Below are 20,023 nucleotides of genomic sequence, written 5' to 3' on the forward strand. Positions count from 1 at the left end.
TACAGGCCTGATAATTACGCAATTTAAATCAATTTTCCAGGTTTTTGATTTTTTAAATTTTGATTCCTCCCCCCCCCCCCCCCCCCCCCCCCCCCCCCCGATTTTTACCCCTATTTTCCAAATTGTCCCCTATTTTTTCCCAATTTTCTTACTCAAAAGGGTGAAATGTTCTAAGATGCCCTTTTTTTTTTTTTACTCAAGGGGGGGGGGGGGGGGGGGTGGTTGCTCACTATCACCCCTGAAGATAATTTGATGCCATCAAAAAAATGTTATTATCTTATTGTGATCAGAACTAGGTACATAACCAATGTAAGTAGATATTTGGCTATGTTTACTGGGCTGGAAACTTTATAATATTATTCTTGTATTATTTTATTTTCAGGATGAAGAAAGGCAGTCACATGACGCAATGCCCACAAAGAAAGTACTCAAGCTTTCAAGTGAAGCTCACAGGTATAGAACTAAAATGTTAAATTATTGATGTATTTGTAAAGTGAATCTGTCATACCGGTATATATGGGATCTTGAACATAGACACCATGTGCATGTGCAATTGAGTGTACATTCAGTAAATGGTGTCAACAGGTGTAATATAAGGGGACTACTAATTTTCCTATTCAAGACATTCAAGGTTAGAAAACTTCTCTTATAGTAATTAATACAAACAATAAGTAAATTTGAATTGGAGCATTAAAGGTAATACAAAGTTTTGGGAAATTTTGATAATTGGGTGAATAGTGATTCTTTACAATTTCAATATATTTGGATGACCCTGTGGTCGTATTATAAGCACTAGAAAATTTAGCCCCTAAAACACTACTGCTTTCGAGAAAAATTGAATATAAAAATTTACCGGTGCTCCCTGTAAATTTTGATAAATTTCAAATAGCGCCTACGGCCGTACAATGGTAGCTGCGACCATGAAAATTTCAGAATATGTAGTTGTGATATATAATTTTCAAACGGGAATAGCTAATTGGTTGAGTCTACTCGAGAAACATTGTTGTATAGCTTAATTAATATCTTGACCTTGAGATGGAGCTATACAACATAAAGAGCTTATTATTTACAATTTCATGACTTTAGACCCAATTTCAACCGCGACAACGATCAATGAATATTGTAGGATGGCATATGCTTCCATTATATTCATTTGAACCAAATTCATGACCCCATACCAAAACTTTGTATTACCTTTAACGAATGTCTAACACTTGACTGGAGAAATATGGTGTGTAATGGTTAATGTAGCATGTGATTTTAAATACACATTAGATCAATGAGAAATGAACAGATCCTTGAGAAAGGTATAGAATTGTAAGTGATGAAATCATAAATGTGCATTCTTTTATTATCTATGTTTCTGTAGTGTTGTAGTGTTCTACAACTCGTTAGCTCAGCATAGGAAAGAACTGGTCAGGCTGCATGTATCATCACCAAACGTTGTAGTCACAGACTCGGATGGAAATGCCATTGAAAGTCAGGCTAACATCCTGTGGGAGACTGCAGAGCATAGCTTCTCAGGAACATATGAGGTAAGGAAAATATAGTTACCTTGCAAATTTGAAAAAGAAAACAATAACAAACAAACAAACAAATTATAAAACCTAATTATGTAAATTGTTTTTGTTCAGTCATTATTGAGAATTAAGGGTTAGGGATGGGAATCAGTACAGGCATTGAAAAGGGGGAAGCCAACAGGGAAGTCTAATCAAAGAACCAGAATCCCAAGAGCATTCTAAAGAGAAAATATAAAAATGTGAAAAAGAGCAATGAATTTTTGTTGTTGAAAAGGCTGCAATGGAGCCAGGATACAATTAGAAAACAACAACAACTACAACAATAACACCAAATACAGGGGGCTGATGATATAGACATGATGGATTTAGGAAACATAAGATTCAAAGTTGATTTTAATGCAATACTGGTATTTCTGAAGTAATTTGAAAATGGTTTAAGACATTCACAGGCAATAGATGATACACTGTGCAATATTTTCTTCAAAACAATACCTTTCTAGTGTAAAAGTCAATCTTCTTCCTCTCTCTTTCTCAGCTTGTATTTGTTGTAGAGATAGGCCCATTGACTGTGAGTAAATACCTGATTCGTGATATGGGTTCTAGCTTCTCTCAGCATCATCATTTATCTACAACAGAGCTTTATCATGGTTCGAAGGAAGAGGATGGTAACAAGTAAGTTTACAAACCTAGATTCATCCTCTATAAGGACTATCATGAACTCACAAACTACTTTTAGCCCAGCCGAATGCATCGTATATCAACTTCATTCTAATACTAATTGGCTAACAGAAAGACAATAGAAGACGCAATCGCTTTCTTATTGGTACATATGTTTGATTGCAACGTGATGCAGTATTCACTGGAATTGTGGACACTGATTTACATTTTGTTCAATTTAATCTATCCATAGTCATTCATTTTTTAGGCTTGTTTAAATCCCAAGTATTTCCAAATTGTTTTATTTTGAGCGTCTCAAATTTCTTTGGGTGGTATTCTCGAAAGCGGCCTAAGTTAAATCAGTGGCCTAAACCTGGTTTAAACCATGGACTATCTTTTTTGCTATTCTCGAAGGTGGCCTAAAGATAAGCCAGGCTTAAATACGTCATAGTTCGGCCTAACTTTAGGCCGCTCAGAGGGCAGGTTTAAATACGTCATAGTTCGGCCTAACTTCGCGTGACGTCACTTTTTAGTTAAATCGACTGTCCGCGGAGAGTGAACGGTAAGTTTTGCATTTGAATTTCTATATTTGAAAACAATTTACACTCTTTTGTATGGATAAGCGCTCATGAAAGTTACACCAGCTAATAAAGTATTGTTGTTACTTTCATGTTGCTGTACTGGTGATAATCTAAAATGCTTTTAACTGAATAAATTTGGGGAAAACTTGGTAAATGTTCACAGTGTTGCAGACCAGTCCCATACGTGCAAATAATTGTCGGTTAACATTTTCGTTTCCTGAGATTGAGCAATTTCTTACCGGGTAATTTTTTTCTTGGCACTATTGTACTTTCGTACGCATATACCACCTTAACACCAACTTAAAACTATCATTGCTAGACGTAGAAACTACTGTTATAGTGAATTTTCGAGACGCTGTTGCCTAAAAGTGGACTAGCACTAAGCCTAAATTTAGATCTAGCTGTCTCTTTCGTTCGTTAGCCTCTGAGTCTGATTTGGGTAGGGTCGGCTCCTCTTTTTCAGCCGACCCTACCCAAATCAGAGGCTAACGAACGAAAGAGACAGACATTTCGGTCTGGTATCACCTCTGCCTGAGCTGCAGTGCTAGTTGTGGCTGTTGGTGTGATAATTTTCTACAGGATGATGATGATTTTCATAACCAAACACCCCCCCCCCCTCCCCCAAGAAAAACATTTTTTTAAACAATATTACTAGACCTAGATCTAAATTTCATCAATAAGAGTCTAGTCTAGACAGGTCTATTAATAGAAATTGAAAGGAAATGGACAGAAGCTTCCTTTTTTGACATACATTTGCTGATAATGTTACAGTAGTTTAGTCTAATAATACTATTAGGCCCAGTTAGTAAACTACAGAGAAAGAGAAATTGTAATTTCTTATCAAATATCAACATAATTAATTAATTTTCATCTTGATTTTCTGCTATTTCAGGTTCTTTTCAATTGATGCATGGGGATGAAAAAAGAAGGCCTCTCCCAAGCTACGGTGTCCCGCCTTGTGAAGTCCATTTCAATAGCCATTGCCAGGAGATCGGACCAATACATCTCAATTCCTTCAACAAGAGAGGCAGTCCTGCAGAGTGCAGACCCAACATGAATTTTATAATTACTGCCATTTCCCTGGCGTTAATATGGTCGGTGCTATTGATTGCACCCACATAGGCGTCTTCAAGCCAGTTGGCCCAACACCAGTTATTTCCTGAACAGGAAAAATAGATACTCCATTTTTCTTGGAAAGTCTGCTGGTGAGTAAAGCTGTAATTACTCCTAAATTTTGTAAATTAAATCATGTTTATACAATTTTTATTAAAAAGATCTGCTGATTTCATGAATCTGCAGATGTGTCTACAGGTACATTATGAAGTGATTTAAAATTGTTTTGTCTGATGAATGTAGGTGCAAACTACACTCAAACTTTTATTCATTTTACATCGGCACGAGCTAATATTTTCAGCTCGATTGCCATGGCTACCAGTCACTCCTGACAATGACAGCTTGGCCTAGACTTTTGGGCGGATATATCTCTGAAAATAAGACACAAATAATCAACAGTTGATTAACTACTTTCAAATTTGGGCCAGAAGAAAATTCAAACCTACCACTAACAATTCTAGACCATATAAGACTTAACGACCTACAGACTGCAGTACAGTACAGTGCAGTAAATTTTCATTTTACTTTTTCCCCTTTCACGAAGCTCATTTTGGGAGATAACATAAACAATAAGACAATCTTTGGTCTAATGTTAGATTGAACTAAAATGAAAAAGTTGGGCTCTAACGATTAGGGCCTTGTAAAATCTACAACCCAGGCTGCGTTTACATCTAGGTTAGGTCAACTGTCCGCTGGTTATCTAAAGTATTAAAGATGTAGACCTCTAGACTTGATTTTAGGAAAGGGACTAACTTGGCTATAGACTTTAACTACTTAGGGCTTTCTTAGGCCATGACATGGCAAGTACAACTGGGTGCAAGCACATTTATGAGATAGTACTGCAAGAATGTGTATGTTTGTTCTTGACTTTAAAAGAGATACCTGTAGTCATTCTGTAAATCAATGATTACTAGTAACTGAGTGGGGAGGGGGTGCCTAGTCACTGCCTACATGAAAGGCGCCTTATTTATTTTTTTAAAGTTAGAATATGATTGACACTATAACTAAGACCAATTATCAATGGAGTAGATCTTTGATATTTTAATGAGGTCTAAACCTTTTTATTTTTGTTTCAGGATGATGTTCTTCTTCAGTAAACTAAATGAAGGCAAATTCCCTGATAATTGAGACAAATTCAGAGAGAGGAAGGAGAACTACTGAGCTGCTGAATTTCTGACAGGTAGGCTGTACGAATAAGTTGTTGTTTGTATGCCCAGGTACTTTAAGGAGGGCATTTGTTCATTCACATTTTTCCATCAATACTTTCAAGTAAATGATTATGCACTCCACTTTTACCACAATGTGCATGTAAGTCCACTTTGGTCACAATGTACATGCAAGACCTTTTTAATGTTTAACAGAAATAGGTTTCAATGTGCTTCCTTTCATTTTGTTTCTCTTTTTATTCAACAGACATACTTGCAAGGACTATGAAGTTCTACTTAGCCTCTTCAATGAACCAGACTCTATCTGCTGTAACTGTGACTGCATGGAGATCAAAACCTTTGTATTATGATCTTCATAACATGAAGCTATGGTAACAAACAAGCAACCATTGATAAAAAGCCTGATATGTCCTTGTTGTGTGTGTGAACCCCAAAGCAACCATCACTCATAAGGATGTTTTTATGTACATCAGATGTTCATTGTTTCACTGGAAAAATTGTGATTTTTGAGTCATTTAAGAAATCATGTTTTATAATGTGTTTTATAATATAGTGCAAGTCATGATATAACAGATTCCCTGCAAAAGAAAGACGGCTCAAAAGTAGACTATGCTTTGTTTTTAAAAAATGGGAAAAAGTAATGTAACAAATACATAACTTTGAATTCTAATAATTTCAAGTAGCATATTATGAGGCTATTGGAGCTTAATATTTGACCTTCAATTTTATAATCGTATTCATCTTGAATTACAATCTTTTCTGTTTTAAGAAAAATAAATAAATTGAACATAATTGTTGATATGTTATATACAATATTTCTTTCATATCTTTTGATTTTAAGTGTGCATACTGATGGGTTCATTGAATTATACATGGAAAAAGTCTTGAAATAGAACAGTGAGAGAACACAGAGCGAGCGAGAGAGAGAGATAGAGTAAAAGAAAAAGGGAACCAAATGAGAAAGAACAATTTAATGGTGAGAGAAATAAAACAATGATGTGAGATAGTGTGTGTGTGAAAGAGAGAGAGAGAGAGAGAGAGAGATGGAGATAGGAAGAAAGAGTTGGGGGGGGGGGGGGTACAGTGCCCCTTTTTCAAATGCCCCTTTTTTTATATAGCAAAGTTCCCTTTTAACTTTGTAAGAAGTGCCCCTTTTTCCATAGGAAAAGTGCCCCTTCCCCTTTTCAGCTCTGATAAGTGCCCCTTTAATTTTGACATACCCCTTTTCCTTTGACAAGTTTCCATTTTCCTTTGCAATAAGTGCCCCTTTTCACTTTTGAGAAGTGCCCTTCACCTCTGATAATTGCCCTATTTAAATTTGAGAGGTGCCCCTATTAACACAATTATCGGTGCCCCTTTTCCTTCAACAAATGCACATTTCCTTTATTATAAGTGCCTCTTTTTCATTATCATAAGTGCCCCTATTAAAATATGTTCAATGCCCCTTTTCAGGTGTGATATGTGACCCTTTTCACCTCTGATAATTGTCCTTTTAACTACGATACAATTCCAGCAAGTGCCCTTTTTGTTATTGCTGCCCCCCCCGCTTTGGAAGTCGCTCCGCGCCCCTGGACGTCATATTGCTCAAGTTGTCAAGGTGATGCATCCTCTCCATACTGCGCGCATCCATTGTCTTAGCCCATTGTCTTAGTGCATTGTGACGTCATATTGCTCAAGTTGTCGAGGTGATGCATCCTCTCCACACTGCGCGCATCCATTGTCTTAGTGCATTGTGACGTCGCAGCTCTGGTACTGAGCATGTGCAGAATCCGTAACCATGGTGAATAATCCATGGACTAAGTTAGGCCAGGTTTAAACCATGGATCAGTTAGGCCACCTTTCGAGAAATGAAAATGACTTAGGTCAGCGGCCTAAGTTAAGCCTGGCCTAACTAAACCACGGTTTAACTTAGGCCAGGTTTAACTTAGGCCGCTTTCGAGAATACCACCCTTTAAGTTGAAAGGGAATTGATTAATTCAGCAAACATTTTGTTTTACTAAAAAGGTTAAAATTGCTGTTGGTAAATGAGAAGTGATAGCACCATAAAAATATGATCCTATATACAGTGAAATGCATTTATTTATATGTAAGTCATGAATCGTTTTGTACATTCGTTATGTGACTAAGTGATACTTATTTGAATAACGTCTGTTTATCATTTGCAGTGGTCCATTTAAAGTGAGAACCACGACTGACGACCTGGAAGAGATCAAACTTGAGAATTCTCATATGGATGTTTTATTTGATGGAAAAAAGGGCATGTTGAAGGTAAGATCTTCTTCTCTCTTTCTATGCATGTACAATGACTGTAGGTGAAACCTGCTTTCGCAACCATCAGTCTGTGAAGATCACATTTTGTATTTCCTTTGAAGTGTTTCTCATTTAAACATGTAAATGAACCTGTACATAAGGAACATCTGCCTATAAAGATTGTGTTCTTTAAGCAGTCTTTGTATACAGGTTTCACTTTATTAAGATTTGTAGGACAATATATTACTTTAAATATCTAGTCATTTAATAAATGTAACTTATAATGGATTGTGAGCTTGTAACTAAGTTGTAAGATATATAACCTTTAGAGGGCAAAGTTGTAGATATTTGCATTTATTGCAATTATGTACAATTTGTTTCTTAAATTCAGCTCATTACAAGATTTGGCTTGAGTATAACGAGATGGGGTAAGATAGTTTCCACACTGAATGCTGGAAGGAAAGAAAATAAGAATGATTTTGAGAAGAAAATAATTTTGAACTCCTTCATCAATCACTTTAGTCACTCTACTAACTTGCCATGTCAACTTTGTGATCTTCCCACAGTCAATCTTAACGAAAACAGACAACCACAACATCAGGACAAACGTAGAAATTGAATTTGTGACGTACGGCACAGGGAGAGATAAGACGAAGAGTGGTGCCTATCTATTCATGCCAGATGGTGATGCTCATGTAAGTTACAGAATTATAAGCCCTCCGCACATTGTACGATCCTCCTTTCTGATTTTCGAAAAATGGCAATTGTATTTTGGAAATCTAAAGAAATATAATCTTCCTAATTTAGGCTCTAAAGAATGATAAGAATACTAACAATTGAAATTTTAGTGCATTTAATTCTTATAGTCAGAAGAAAGCTCAATCAACAATCAGCTTCAAATTGTAGACATTTGTACTACTGGTCTGACGTCACTACAATTCTTTTCCTCCAGGGAAATATGAAATCCCATGAACTTTATATTTCATTATTATCAAATAACTAATTCAGACCCTTGGTTATTCATATTTTATATTTTTGAATGTACCTATTAAATGCTATCGCAAATTCTTCTGAAAATGGATTGTAATCAGATCATTTAGTCTGCAGTGGGCTGTACTCCTAGATGAATGATCACAAGTACATCAAAGTACAAAAATCAAATGAGAAAAAGAAATATGTGATCTGATTGGTTGAAAGTTCATTTGTGTTTAATTTGGGGATTTTCTCTTTAAATGAGAACTTGCTATGCAAGAGGTCATAGAGCATTAACAATGGAGTTGTCTGCCTAACTTACTGTCTGTTTGTGATTATTCAAGACTTTCTATTACATTATTAACAGCAAAGGGTGTTGTGAAAGAACTTAATATGGATATATTCAGGCATCAAATATACCTTGCCGGCTTGAATGTTGTGTCATAGGGTTATGTATGTGGACACTTGTCCACATACTTATACCTTTCACTGTTTTTAAATTAATTTTGTGAAATTAATGCAAGGTGAATTTGTGGAAAACAAACATTAATTGTTTTATTATACATTTGTGTTTTTGGCTTTGATGTTGCAATTATCAATATCCTATTTAAACTTCAATCTGAAAATTGTTTCACATCAAAAATTCAGCACAGTGCATATTATTGTTATTGTGAATACAAACATCAAAAGATTAAAGCTGCAAGCCAGTGAATTCATCTTTTGTAATTGTTGAGTTTGTTTGATTTTGTTTGTATCTGTTTAAAAAAAAAAAACTTTTGTAGCCTCTTGACCCGCCATCCCAAATTCCTATCCGAGTGACGAGAGGCCCTCTAGAGTCCCACGTAGATGTCATACTCTACTGTGTCAGGCATACAGTTATTTTATCAAATACACCAGGTAGGTATACTGCCTTAAAGGTACTATGTCCCTTTTGCAGCCAACCTCAAATGCTGTAGAACTTTGCAGGAATTATGAATATGTCATGTATGTCCTATCTGTGAAATTTAAACGTTAGCAGTGTCCTCGTATTCAAATTATGCAAGGAAACCCGTTTACTTGCTAGACTTCACTGTCAGACACTATTGGGTGACTGACTGGCTTTTTTTCTTCTTTGGTTTGGTAACATACATGAAAAGAGTTGTAAAGGGTACATGAGCATTTGTCTATACATCAATAACCAACTTCTTGGCCAAGATTAAACTGATTGAATCTTTGCGCAGCATAAAACGTATGACCATTCGGTACAAATGTCTGAAAATCAAGACTATTACTTTTGGGCTCTATAGCCCTAAAGTCGATTTGACAACTAATAGTCATTATTTTCCCACTTGAAGACATTTTCAAGCCCCACCTTTTTTAGGGAAGTTCTAAATCAGTATTATCTTTCAAATGCAGTTGGAATTTAAATTTTTCATTTTTTTGGCCTGCAAATGGGACATAGTACCTTTAAGTAATTTCTATATTTTTAATATTACTTGTTATATACCTCTCTTTACAAATCTAGCCATCTGATTGGTCGAAATTGGAGTCATGATTTTAGCCATTCCCGTAAAGAAACAAACAATGCCAGTAACGGTAGATAGTTCATGAGTGAGATTCCCGAAAGATTCCGGGTACCGGGAAAATAGTAAACTCTTGATAAGATCCCCATTGGTTTACATGTTAAAACTTACTTTGTGCGAGCGCGGATACCATACAGTGCTTTTTGTCTGTGATTCCCAAATGATTGCAACATTCAGTCATATTTCCAGCGAAGACTAACAGACAGTGTCTCAGATTTTCTGTGATGTTTTAACCAGTCCTTACTTCAGAAAAAGATAAGGTAAGAATTTTTTGTAGATATTTTTGTTAATTCGGTATATAAAAGATAAAAAAGACTGCTCATTACCTATATCTATAATATTGTTTGTAGGAAAAAAGTTTTATTGACTAAGGGTAATTTATTGCTCTCTGTAGGATTTAATACTTATAACTGATGTAAACTTGTCATTTCATTGTTGCCTGACATCACATGTGTCCATAAAAATCTTGTGCTTTTCATATAAATATTCTTCTTGGTGTTGGCTATTCATTACATATATCAATACATGTGGATTCATATTACAGTTGACACAGGTACTATTTCAGCATCATGGAATTCTGATTGGTTTAGAGAGATGTAGGTCATGGCACAAGTGAGGTATCTCTGATTGACAGGTTGTAAATTACACAGGACATAGGTTTGTGAAATTTACATCTCGGCTATGTATCAACTGTGAAATTTACACCTGGGATATGTATCACCTGTGAAATTTACACTTAAGCTATGTATAAACTGAAATTTACACCTGGGATATGTATCAACTGTGAAATGTACACTTCAGCTATGTATAAACTGAAATTACACCTTGGCTATGTATCAACTGCTAAATTTACAACATGGAGTTTCTGGAATGCACATGTGCATGGTGCGAGGGGGGGGGGGGTGAACTTTGCCAAAATTGGTAAACAAGGAGGAATGTGCAATTTACATAGTAAAGGGTAAGCCAAGAAAATAACATGTTGCAGACTTTTGCACTGGGGATGCTAAAGCAGGATGGTAGGTCAATTTAAATTTGACTGCCATTTTGTATACAGTATAAACATTAATGCATGCTGGAGAAAAGGGCACATTCATCTGGTAGAGTTGCAGTTTGATAGTTCAATAGCATTTTATCTGATGCTATTTTCAATAGAGATGTTTGGTTGAAGGTAATTTTATAGAGTTTTAAAAGGAGATAAAAAATAAAAAAGAATTTGCATGTTGAATGTAAGACCCCTGTTACAGTGAGCAAAAGGCCGGGCCAGGCCGCGGCCTGACCTCGCACTGTAACAGGGCAAAAGGCCAAATGCGAGGTCAAACTGGCCGCGCATTTGGCCCTGCTCTGGAGGTAGTCTCGGCCGCGACCTGGCCCTGCAATTTCTCACTGTAAACGCAAATGAAATGTTGATATTTTTCTATCTGCAGGTGCTGATGGAACAGCTCTATCCATTAAAAATATCTTGGATATCAGGAATATGCAGAATAAAGAGCTGGTGATGAGAATAAAATCAGACGTGAGAAACTCTGATCGTGTCTTTTACACAGATCTCAATGGATTTCAGGTTAGTTTTCTCAATATTGATCTGAGAGTTTTAAAGTGTACCAATCACCAAAAATGTTTTGCTCTTGATACAAGGGACTCCTTGTCCCTATACTGTAGGCAAACTATGAGCTTCAAATATTACTTTTATAAAGACATATTGCAATTTAGAAACATTATCAGTGAACAGTTAAATGTCTTGTTGGATAGACTGGTTTGGTTAACGCCCTCACATAGACTAAATTAATAAAATGGTTATCAATGAAATTTTCCTTTTTTTTCTCCTTCTTTTTCTTACTTGTAATGTATGGAGCAATGAATGGCATGCAACTGTTTATGACCTATTAGCGCATCATTATATAGCTGTATCAAATGTAAATCATGACTACTGTACATATTCTTCTCTTCCTATCTTTTACAATCATCATAGATGCAAAAAAGGAAAATCTTAGACAAGCTACCTCTTCAAGCCCATTTTTACCCCATGCCAGCTATGGCTTATATAGAAGATAGCTCAACAAGGCTTACCTTACATTCAGCACAGCCTCTAGGAGTGAGTGGTTTGAAAGAAGGTAAGAAAAAAAAGAGGTTTATTGCGGGGGAGGGGGGTGTTGAGTTAATTTTTTGATATTTTGTTAACGATTTTATTTTTAGTGCTCACTAACCCCTTCCTCCCCCCCCCCCCTTGAGAAAAGCAAAAAGGTGGTGGTGTGAGACACTCTCCAAATGAGGGTTGATAGCACTGTGTTATGCAATTTTGATTCTGAATAATTAAAGCATATTTGTTCATTGATTATTTATCTCATCACTTCATGTTTTTTTTTCATTCACTGCACTTTGAATCACATTATCAAATTAAACTGGCTCTTTATTTAAAAACAAATGTCCTATTTTGGCTTACTATTTTATTGAATATGAAAAATAGCAAATCCACTTTTTGGAATAATTTGATAATGTAGATGCTGGATTGAATCTCAATAACACCTCTATGTAGGCATGCATGTGACTATGTAAGCAACTTAAATCACATTTTGCATTGATTTCACCTAATTCCATTCTTTCTTTGCGCAGGGTGGCTTGAGGTAGTGCTTGACCGTCGACTCATGCAGGATGACTCAAGGGGACTCCAGCAAGGGGTCACAGACAACAAGCTGACCCCGGACTACTTCCTCTTACAGGTAGAGAGGAGACACATGGGCAATACTCAGGTTAGGAATATACCATTCTCACTCTGGGGAATGCTGGGAGGATATAAGGTGAGGGGATGTTTGCTTGTGTCCATTGTGGAAGCACCATGACCCCTACTAATAATGGAATGCACCGCTGCAAGTTTCCCTTATTGAAGGTGGTTTTGCATGATTTCCCTTCAACTCACCTGTTGTTCCTCATTGGTTTACCATTTTTTTTTTTCTTCCATTTTTTTTTTTTTTGTGTGTGTGTGCATATTCTTTTGTCCTTCCTTTGTTTTTAATCTCCGAAATTTCAATTTATATTTTTATCTCTTGATCAATACCAATTTATACACCATTTATGCACAGGCATGAGATGTAGCTTGCTGATTGATGCCTGCAGAGAGAAAAATGAAGATTAAATTGCCGTTTTAGAGCAGAATTTTTGTTTGACATGTGGAGACCAAAATTTATTTGCCACAGATTTATTGATTATTTTCTAGATGTTTGATGCCTGTAAAAATCTTTTGCATGTTATCATAGCATGTTTTATCATTAAAAATGCTTAGAATTTTCCTCATAGTGTGCAGTTGTGCTGACTGAATTGCAACTTGCATTAGAGTTCACTACTCACTGTAACATAAAGGCCTGTCCCTGATTTGAATTTATATAGATGTCTTGATCAAATTCTGGATGTCTCATACATGTATGTGTCTGTCTAGATTCCATACATGTACTGTAATCGTAGACTTCTTTAGTAAGACTTGGAATTTCTCTTGGTATTAGCACATTTTGAAGTAGGCACTTAAGTTTATGATCTTTAAAAAAAAAGAAAATCATCTTTGTTGTTTATTCTTTGTATGGTAGTTTATCTCAGTATGCGTACATGAGAGAAGAGAACTGTTTTGTCTTCATGTTCCATTTTGCGTACTTGAATTAGTTATTATTTAATGAGATGATACCAGCCGTGCTAGTTCTCAGATAATCAGGACTCAATAGACTTTTCTTTGGGTGTAGGAAGATATTCATTGTTTGCTATTTAGCATTGCTGGTAAACGATGTGCATGCAACAGGAGAAGCAACTCAATGATTGTAGACTGACGTAAAGAAAGGGTGGTCTGTGTGATCACTGTGGTATATTGCCCAGTGCTTGCAGCCTGGGTCAAGATATTTTACCTACATTTGTGCCCCTCAACCCAGATATATGAAATGGATACCTGAAAATTGTGATAATGGTAGTAATTGCAGGGCATTCAGGAAGAGGAATATTGATTCTGATGAGGCTACCCTGGATGAAGAACACCACAATATTACTATTATTAATCTGCCATGTAAAATGCATAGTACAAAGTAACTTGGTGGTTGAATTGTTTGTTTTTACCTGACTGCTATTAAAGAAAGCATGCTTGTAAGTAAGCAATCATGGGACCGATAGCTTTAAGTTTTTACTAAGGGAATTGGTAATGGGGATTAATGCCTTTATACCAAAGGGCACTAGCTAGCACATCTACTTAGTTTCGAACGTGGGACCTCCTGGTACCATACTTCTGCATTACCACTGAGCCATCTTGCTTCATTCTTACACCAATGCACTTTTGTCTGTGTTTTCATGCAATAGGCATCCAGCATTCCAATCAGCTATCCTTCTCTTCAGAGTCATCATCATGCTGCCAGTCTAAATAATCCTATTTACATCCACCATGGAACTGTTCCAGAGGTTGGAGAAAACTCACAGAATAAGCTCCTAGCAGGGCATAGTTTTATAGATACAACATTACCATGTGATGTTCATTTATTAAATTTCAGGTGGGTACTGTGTGTACGCTAGATTTATATTTGACCTTGATGGAAGTATTTTCCGAATGATAGAGATGATTAATTTTGCTGATGGTGGTCACTATGATGATATTGATGGTAGAGTCATAATAATGAGCTTCAGAAAATGATGATGATGTTGACAATGATGATGGTGGTGGTGGTGGTGATGATGTTGACGTTGATGGTGGTGGTGGTGGTGATGATGTTGACGATGATGGTGGTGGTGGTGATGATGGCAATGCTGTTGATGATGATGTGACGATGATGACGACGACGACGATGATAATGATGATGCTGACGATGATAATAATGGGATGATGATGATGATGGCAATGTGATGGTGATGATGTCAATGATGATGTCAATGATGCTGATGATAATGGGATGATGATGATGATAATGATGAGATGAAGATGGTGATGAGGGGGAAGAAATAATGATGGTTAAATGGTAATGATATTCTTATGGTGGTGGATGTCATGACAATGCTGAGGATGATAATTGTCATGATAGTCATATATGATTACGGTCAGTATATTGCTAAAAATCTTAAGGATAATTATCCTTGAGGTATTAGAATGTTGATGAATATGATGATAAAGAGTTTAATTTACATATACCGGTAGATATGGAGGAATATTTCAGTGTTGTACTTTTTGATAATCATATTTCCATTTACTGCTATAATAATATATGCTAAAAAAAGTCAATAATAATTAACCTTTATATTGCCTTTATGAAATACCAGATTTAAAGCCTTGTTTATCTTTTTGTAGGACAAGAGTTTCACAAGAAACTACTCCACTCAAGCCCAAGCGTGAAGCCTTGTTGATATTGCATAGGAAAGGCTTCGATTGCGGTTTTCCAACTGCCGGCATTCAATGTGCAACAAATGAGGGACGGGTAAGTTCTTCTTTCATTTAAAGTTAAACAGTTCGTCCCAGAAAAAACGAAACCGAGAATTATCAATGTTTAATCATAACCTAGTCACATTTATAATTACTAAATGACACATATTTGGAAAGCTTAGATCCTCCTCTTTCATTTGATGCAACTCATATGATGCATATTTCATGCATGAGTGATTAAAATCAATTTGAAGAGAGGGAACCAAAAAGTCATTTGGCGGACGGTATCTGAATTTCAAGGAGAAAATCACATTTCTAGAAAGTTGAGATTCTGCCCTTTCATATGACAATCAGGAAAAATTAGCAAGGAATGACAAAGTTCTGTTTGTTTAAAGTAGTGCTTGCATTTCCATAATTTTATCAAACGAATTCGTTTTTACTGGTCGCCTGCCATAACAACATGCAGAATTGACAACAGACTTAACTCTGTTTCGTTGACAATCAGCCATGCATGAAATCTTTTGTTTTAAATTGAATGTAGGATTTGCATTTTTTGTTGTCAGATGTCAAATTGCCCAACATAAATTTGAGAAATATCATAATATTCATCTTTGTGAGGCTGGTACATGTGGCTAAAATTATTACAGTTAGTGATTTTGTAATCAAATGCCGTGACACGAGCATTTCATACGTTTAGTTCTTGTGCTTGATCTATCAATTCTGGTGGACTTCCATGCTTTTAATTGTATCTAAATTGTATCATAAACTCTGTTCCCTCCTTTCTAACTCAGATTGATCCGTCATCATTACTGAGCTCTGTGAGTACCCGAGGCGTCGTTGCCACTTCACTGTCTGCTATGTACGATGGACAAGAGGTCTCCAAAACAGCCCAGCTTGAAGTAGAGCCTATGGAACTTAAAACATATAAGGTTCAATTCCAATAATCAAATGAAATGCTGAGAGGACTGTTAATGCTTCTGTTTTAGTTCTTTACGATGAAATATAGGCAATCTGGAATATGACATTGAATCGCATGGCAAATCTCATGTACGGTATTCTATCATGAATAGGATATTGTGCATTAATGTATTCAGTGCCACTGCGCATTCAATAGATGCCGTACTTTTTTAACAATAGAATATATTATATTTTTGTTTGCTGCCTCATAGTCAATCATGTTCCATGACATGTTAAGCGTAAATATCATAACAAAAGTTAGAAGCTTTTGTGTGTTAAATGAGCTAGGTGAGGGAGGAGGAGGAGGGGGGGGGGGTAGAATATACACTCCCATGTTTTGTGAACGTGTAGTTGCAATCAAACAAAATTTGCTGAGTTTGTGAACATCAAATTTCAAGTATGTTGGTTATCAATGAATAATTGTTGTTGTTGTAGTAATCACTCTGCTCTATTGGATTGAATTTTGGGTTACATACTTATCAGTGTGCATTACTTCTATACCTATACCATGTGCACATGTTGAAGAAGCGATATGAGCGCAGTCAGCATTAAAGATTTCAGCAAGGGCAGTAATGAGTTGCAAATGCAAGATGAATTGTGTGTGAATGTGAGACAAGCCACAAATATTCAAATATGGCTCTGATTTCCATGTTTGTTTATCAAAGAAATCAATGAAATAATTTATCATAATTTTGTTGTTATCAAATTGGGATTCAGGAGTTGTTGCAAAAAGAATTAATTAATCTAACGACTTACTTCATCTTAATGTAGCAAATAGTTGTGATTTTCCAGCCTGTAAATGATTACTTAACTATACACTTTATCAATGAACTTCTCTAGTTAGATATTTATTATGAATTCTCTATAATTATGTAATTGAAATTATCATTAGTGATGTAAAGGAGGAGTAACAGCATATAAATGCTCTCCTCTTCAATGTCTGACCAGGATGCCAATTTGATGTTAAATTTTAAACTTTCTCTGAGGCAGCTGAAGATACCAAGTTTTGTCTGCTCCTGGTTTAAAAAAATTGTTTTCCTATACTGGACATCATTCCTTTCATGTGATTAGATGAATCTGATATGGAGAAGGTTTGGGAAGGTTAGCTGACTGTATATAACGTTTTACTCTTAGAAATGCAATAGTTTGAAAAATATACTTTGATCAATGGTTGTCTTCGATCTATCTATGGTACTGCATACTCCATAAAACTTTTTGTATGCCAACTGCATGGAACATGTGTCAAAAGATGATAGAAATGATTTTAGTTTGTAGTATACATGTCAATTTGCTCATGAACTTGAACTGGCAAATTTTTTCTTTTCTTTCTTTCTAAAGAAGAAATTGAGCTCAAAGGTATAAATATATTTTATTTAGGTTATAGTGGAATTGGAAAAAACAAAGGACAACCTGTCTCTATTTTTGTGTCTTCTCTGTTTTATGCCTGTGTGTTAAATAGAATTTAAGAATGTGATTGCTATGAATTGAATAGGTAGCTAGAATTTCTGTTTTTGAATTGCATGCATTGTACATTGATCATTTATTAAGCAAATCCGGAAAATGCCTGAAAAAGTCAAAATGAATCATGTAGGAAGGACTGTGTTTAGCTTTGTATCTATGCCTTTTATAAAGCTTTACAGTTAGTTCAAGGTAATAGTGATGTGCCTTAATTCTGATACTTTGTAACATTCTAGATCATCTGTCTGTTAATAGGTGAACACCTTTTGATAATAAAACCAAATTTCAGTCATACTGCTTTTTGTTATGTATGTGCACTTTATGGATCTGAAAATGTTTATTTTCAACCAATCATCATTCAAATCAATTAGGTTATTCTTTCTATTATGATTTTGTGAGAAAAACATTCCTAGTCTTCTTAATTGCAGAATCATTTCTACTGTTTTCATTCAATCGATTTGAGTATGATGCACTCTGCTTTAACCCTATTTAGCCCGGGCTATTTTGAAACTGCATAGCCCGGGGGGGGGGGCTTCTCAGGCCCCCCCCCCCCCTATGATCTCGGCCGTGAAACGCCCGATCGCCGCGAAAATTTGCATACATGTCAAGTGAAGTGTATAGAATACTATGGTAATTTCAATTTTTTTGAAAAATTCACTCATTTGCATATTTATGGTAATTTATGCAAATAAGGTCATTAAATTCACATTTTTGCCCATAAATCAGACATTATTCATATTTAAGCATTCTTTCTCACTACATATATTTGTTAGACCATTTGGAATAATAATACAGCACAAAAATTTGAAAAACCAGGGTTATTCCTTATGTTATCTATTGTTTTGATAATTTCTTATGTATTTCTTTGTTTTTTTAACTTATGTATTTTATTGTTTTTGTTGTTTTATTTCATTTCCAACTATAATTCAACTATTTTGACCCCAAAATAAACACCTAAAATCTAAACAAGACCAAATAACCAATGTTTTACCTCTTTATTTGAAAAATGAGATTTCCATATGTTTTGTACACAAATCACAAAAATGAGCGATTTTCGGGCTGACATGCGAAGACAAAAGGACACGTGACTTTGTAATGGTAGGTCCGATTTTCGAAAAATTTCTTTCAAAAGTTGCGCAAGACTCGAAAGAAAAAAGTCACAAAATTTCAGTGCAAGATTTTCTTGCGTTAAAAAATTATCGTGAAAAATGTCGAGGGGGGGGCTTCTCAAGCCCCCCCCCCCCCCCCCCCGGGCTAAATAGGGTTAAGTTGAATTTAGCTTACATGTTTCTTCATATCAGTATGGTTCACATATGTTGTGATTGATTTCCAAAAGGAAATAGTTTCATCCAGTAGTACTTGTGCCATCATTGGAAGAAAGGGAGTGATTTAGATTCAAAACTTCTCACAAGAAAGATGGCACAATAATTATATCAAGAATTTGTATTTTTATTCCTTTACAGATATAAAAGTGTGAATCTTCATAAAGCAATATTTAATTGATTTTAGAATTATTTGAGTATCGAGGCTTCTGCAAATTGTGCAATAAAGCCATCCATGAATGCTTGAATCTATGGAAGAGTGAATTTTGATACAATCTTGTCGTTTTGAATCGGATATCACAATTAGTGGGCTATATATATATATATATGATGATATCCAGTAGCATTAACATTTCAATATGTTAACCCCTTATCTATCTCAAAAAGATTGTAGTGAAACTTGTAGTGAATCTTTGTTTGTGCAAACCTAACATTTTGCGGATAAATGCATAATTCAAGAAATCTCAAAAGAAACAATATATAATTTTTTTCTCTCCACATTTGTTCATTGTAGATCATGACATTTATGTGAAAATTGTTACATCTTGCAAGTTTCTAAAATTGGTTAATTTTATGTAAAGAAGTAATCCCCAGACTCTCTTTAAAATTACATTCTAAGTCCATTTCTTCAGGAATCTCTTACTGAAAATATTTAGGATCTTGAATATACTGGACATAAAGAATGTAGCAATTGGTTGTGATGCAAAATGTTGTCATGCATACATCGATGTACTCCACGTGAAGTGCCAAGAGTTTTCGGTAAGGTATAAATATACAAGGAAGTAATTGGTGGTAAAGGAATAGTGGGATATACCATTCAACAAATTCAACAAGACCTTAATATGTCAAGGCAAAACAATGGAACAGTATTTACAGGCCAACATAAAAAATGTAACTTTGTGATTACTAGTATCACTTTATTTTATTTTTAGAAAAATGGTGTTTATGTTTTATACTTTCCTGCTATTTCCCTTTTTTACTAAAGATGTTCCTTTGTTACATATATGTTACATGTATTTTGTCATTTTTGTGATATCTGTTATTTCAATTTACTTTTGTTTGATATGCTATATACCTTGTTCTAGAAACAA

General features: G+C 35.4%; 1 protein-coding gene and 1 long non-coding RNA gene across 3 annotated transcripts in view; both read left to right on the forward strand.

Moving 5' to 3' along the window:
- Positions 1-17,904, forward strand: part of LOC594620 (alpha-mannosidase 2x) — a 38,719-nt gene extending 20,815 nt beyond the window's left edge. Inside the window, exons 12-23 of one of the 2 annotated variants that reach the window (XM_030972511.1) lie at positions 383-453; positions 1,370-1,535; positions 2,056-2,192; positions 7,203-7,305; positions 7,854-7,982; positions 9,042-9,156; positions 11,246-11,382; positions 11,791-11,932; positions 12,432-12,616; positions 14,148-14,335; positions 15,124-15,250; positions 15,987-17,904. In XM_030972511.1, coding sequence (XP_030828371.1) covers positions 383-453; positions 1,370-1,535; positions 2,056-2,192; positions 7,203-7,305; positions 7,854-7,982; positions 9,042-9,156; positions 11,246-11,382; positions 11,791-11,932; positions 12,432-12,616; positions 14,148-14,335; positions 15,124-15,250; positions 15,987-16,139 — 1,653 coding nt within the window. In that variant the 3' untranslated portion in view covers positions 16,140-17,904. The remainder of the gene's footprint in view (positions 1-382; positions 454-1,369; positions 1,536-2,055; positions 2,193-7,202; positions 7,306-7,853; positions 7,983-9,041; positions 9,157-11,245; positions 11,383-11,790; positions 11,933-12,431; positions 12,617-14,147; positions 14,336-15,123; positions 15,251-15,986) is intronic. The other variant, XM_030972512.1, reaches the window with a different exon arrangement.
- Positions 2,509-5,681, forward strand: LOC115919234. The gene is made up of 4 exons (XR_004061756.1): positions 2,509-2,739; positions 3,651-3,963; positions 4,948-5,051; positions 5,285-5,681. It is a non-coding gene; the product is annotated as an uncharacterized LOC115919234 (long non-coding RNA).
- Positions 17,905-20,023: the final 2,119 nt, after the last annotated feature.

The sequence above is a fragment of the Strongylocentrotus purpuratus genome, unplaced genomic scaffold, assembly GCF_000002235.5.
Source record: "Strongylocentrotus purpuratus isolate Spur 01 unplaced genomic scaffold, Spur_5.0 spur5_scaffold_6, whole genome shotgun sequence".
Classification (NCBI taxonomy): domain Eukaryota; kingdom Metazoa; phylum Echinodermata; class Echinoidea; order Camarodonta; family Strongylocentrotidae; genus Strongylocentrotus; species Strongylocentrotus purpuratus.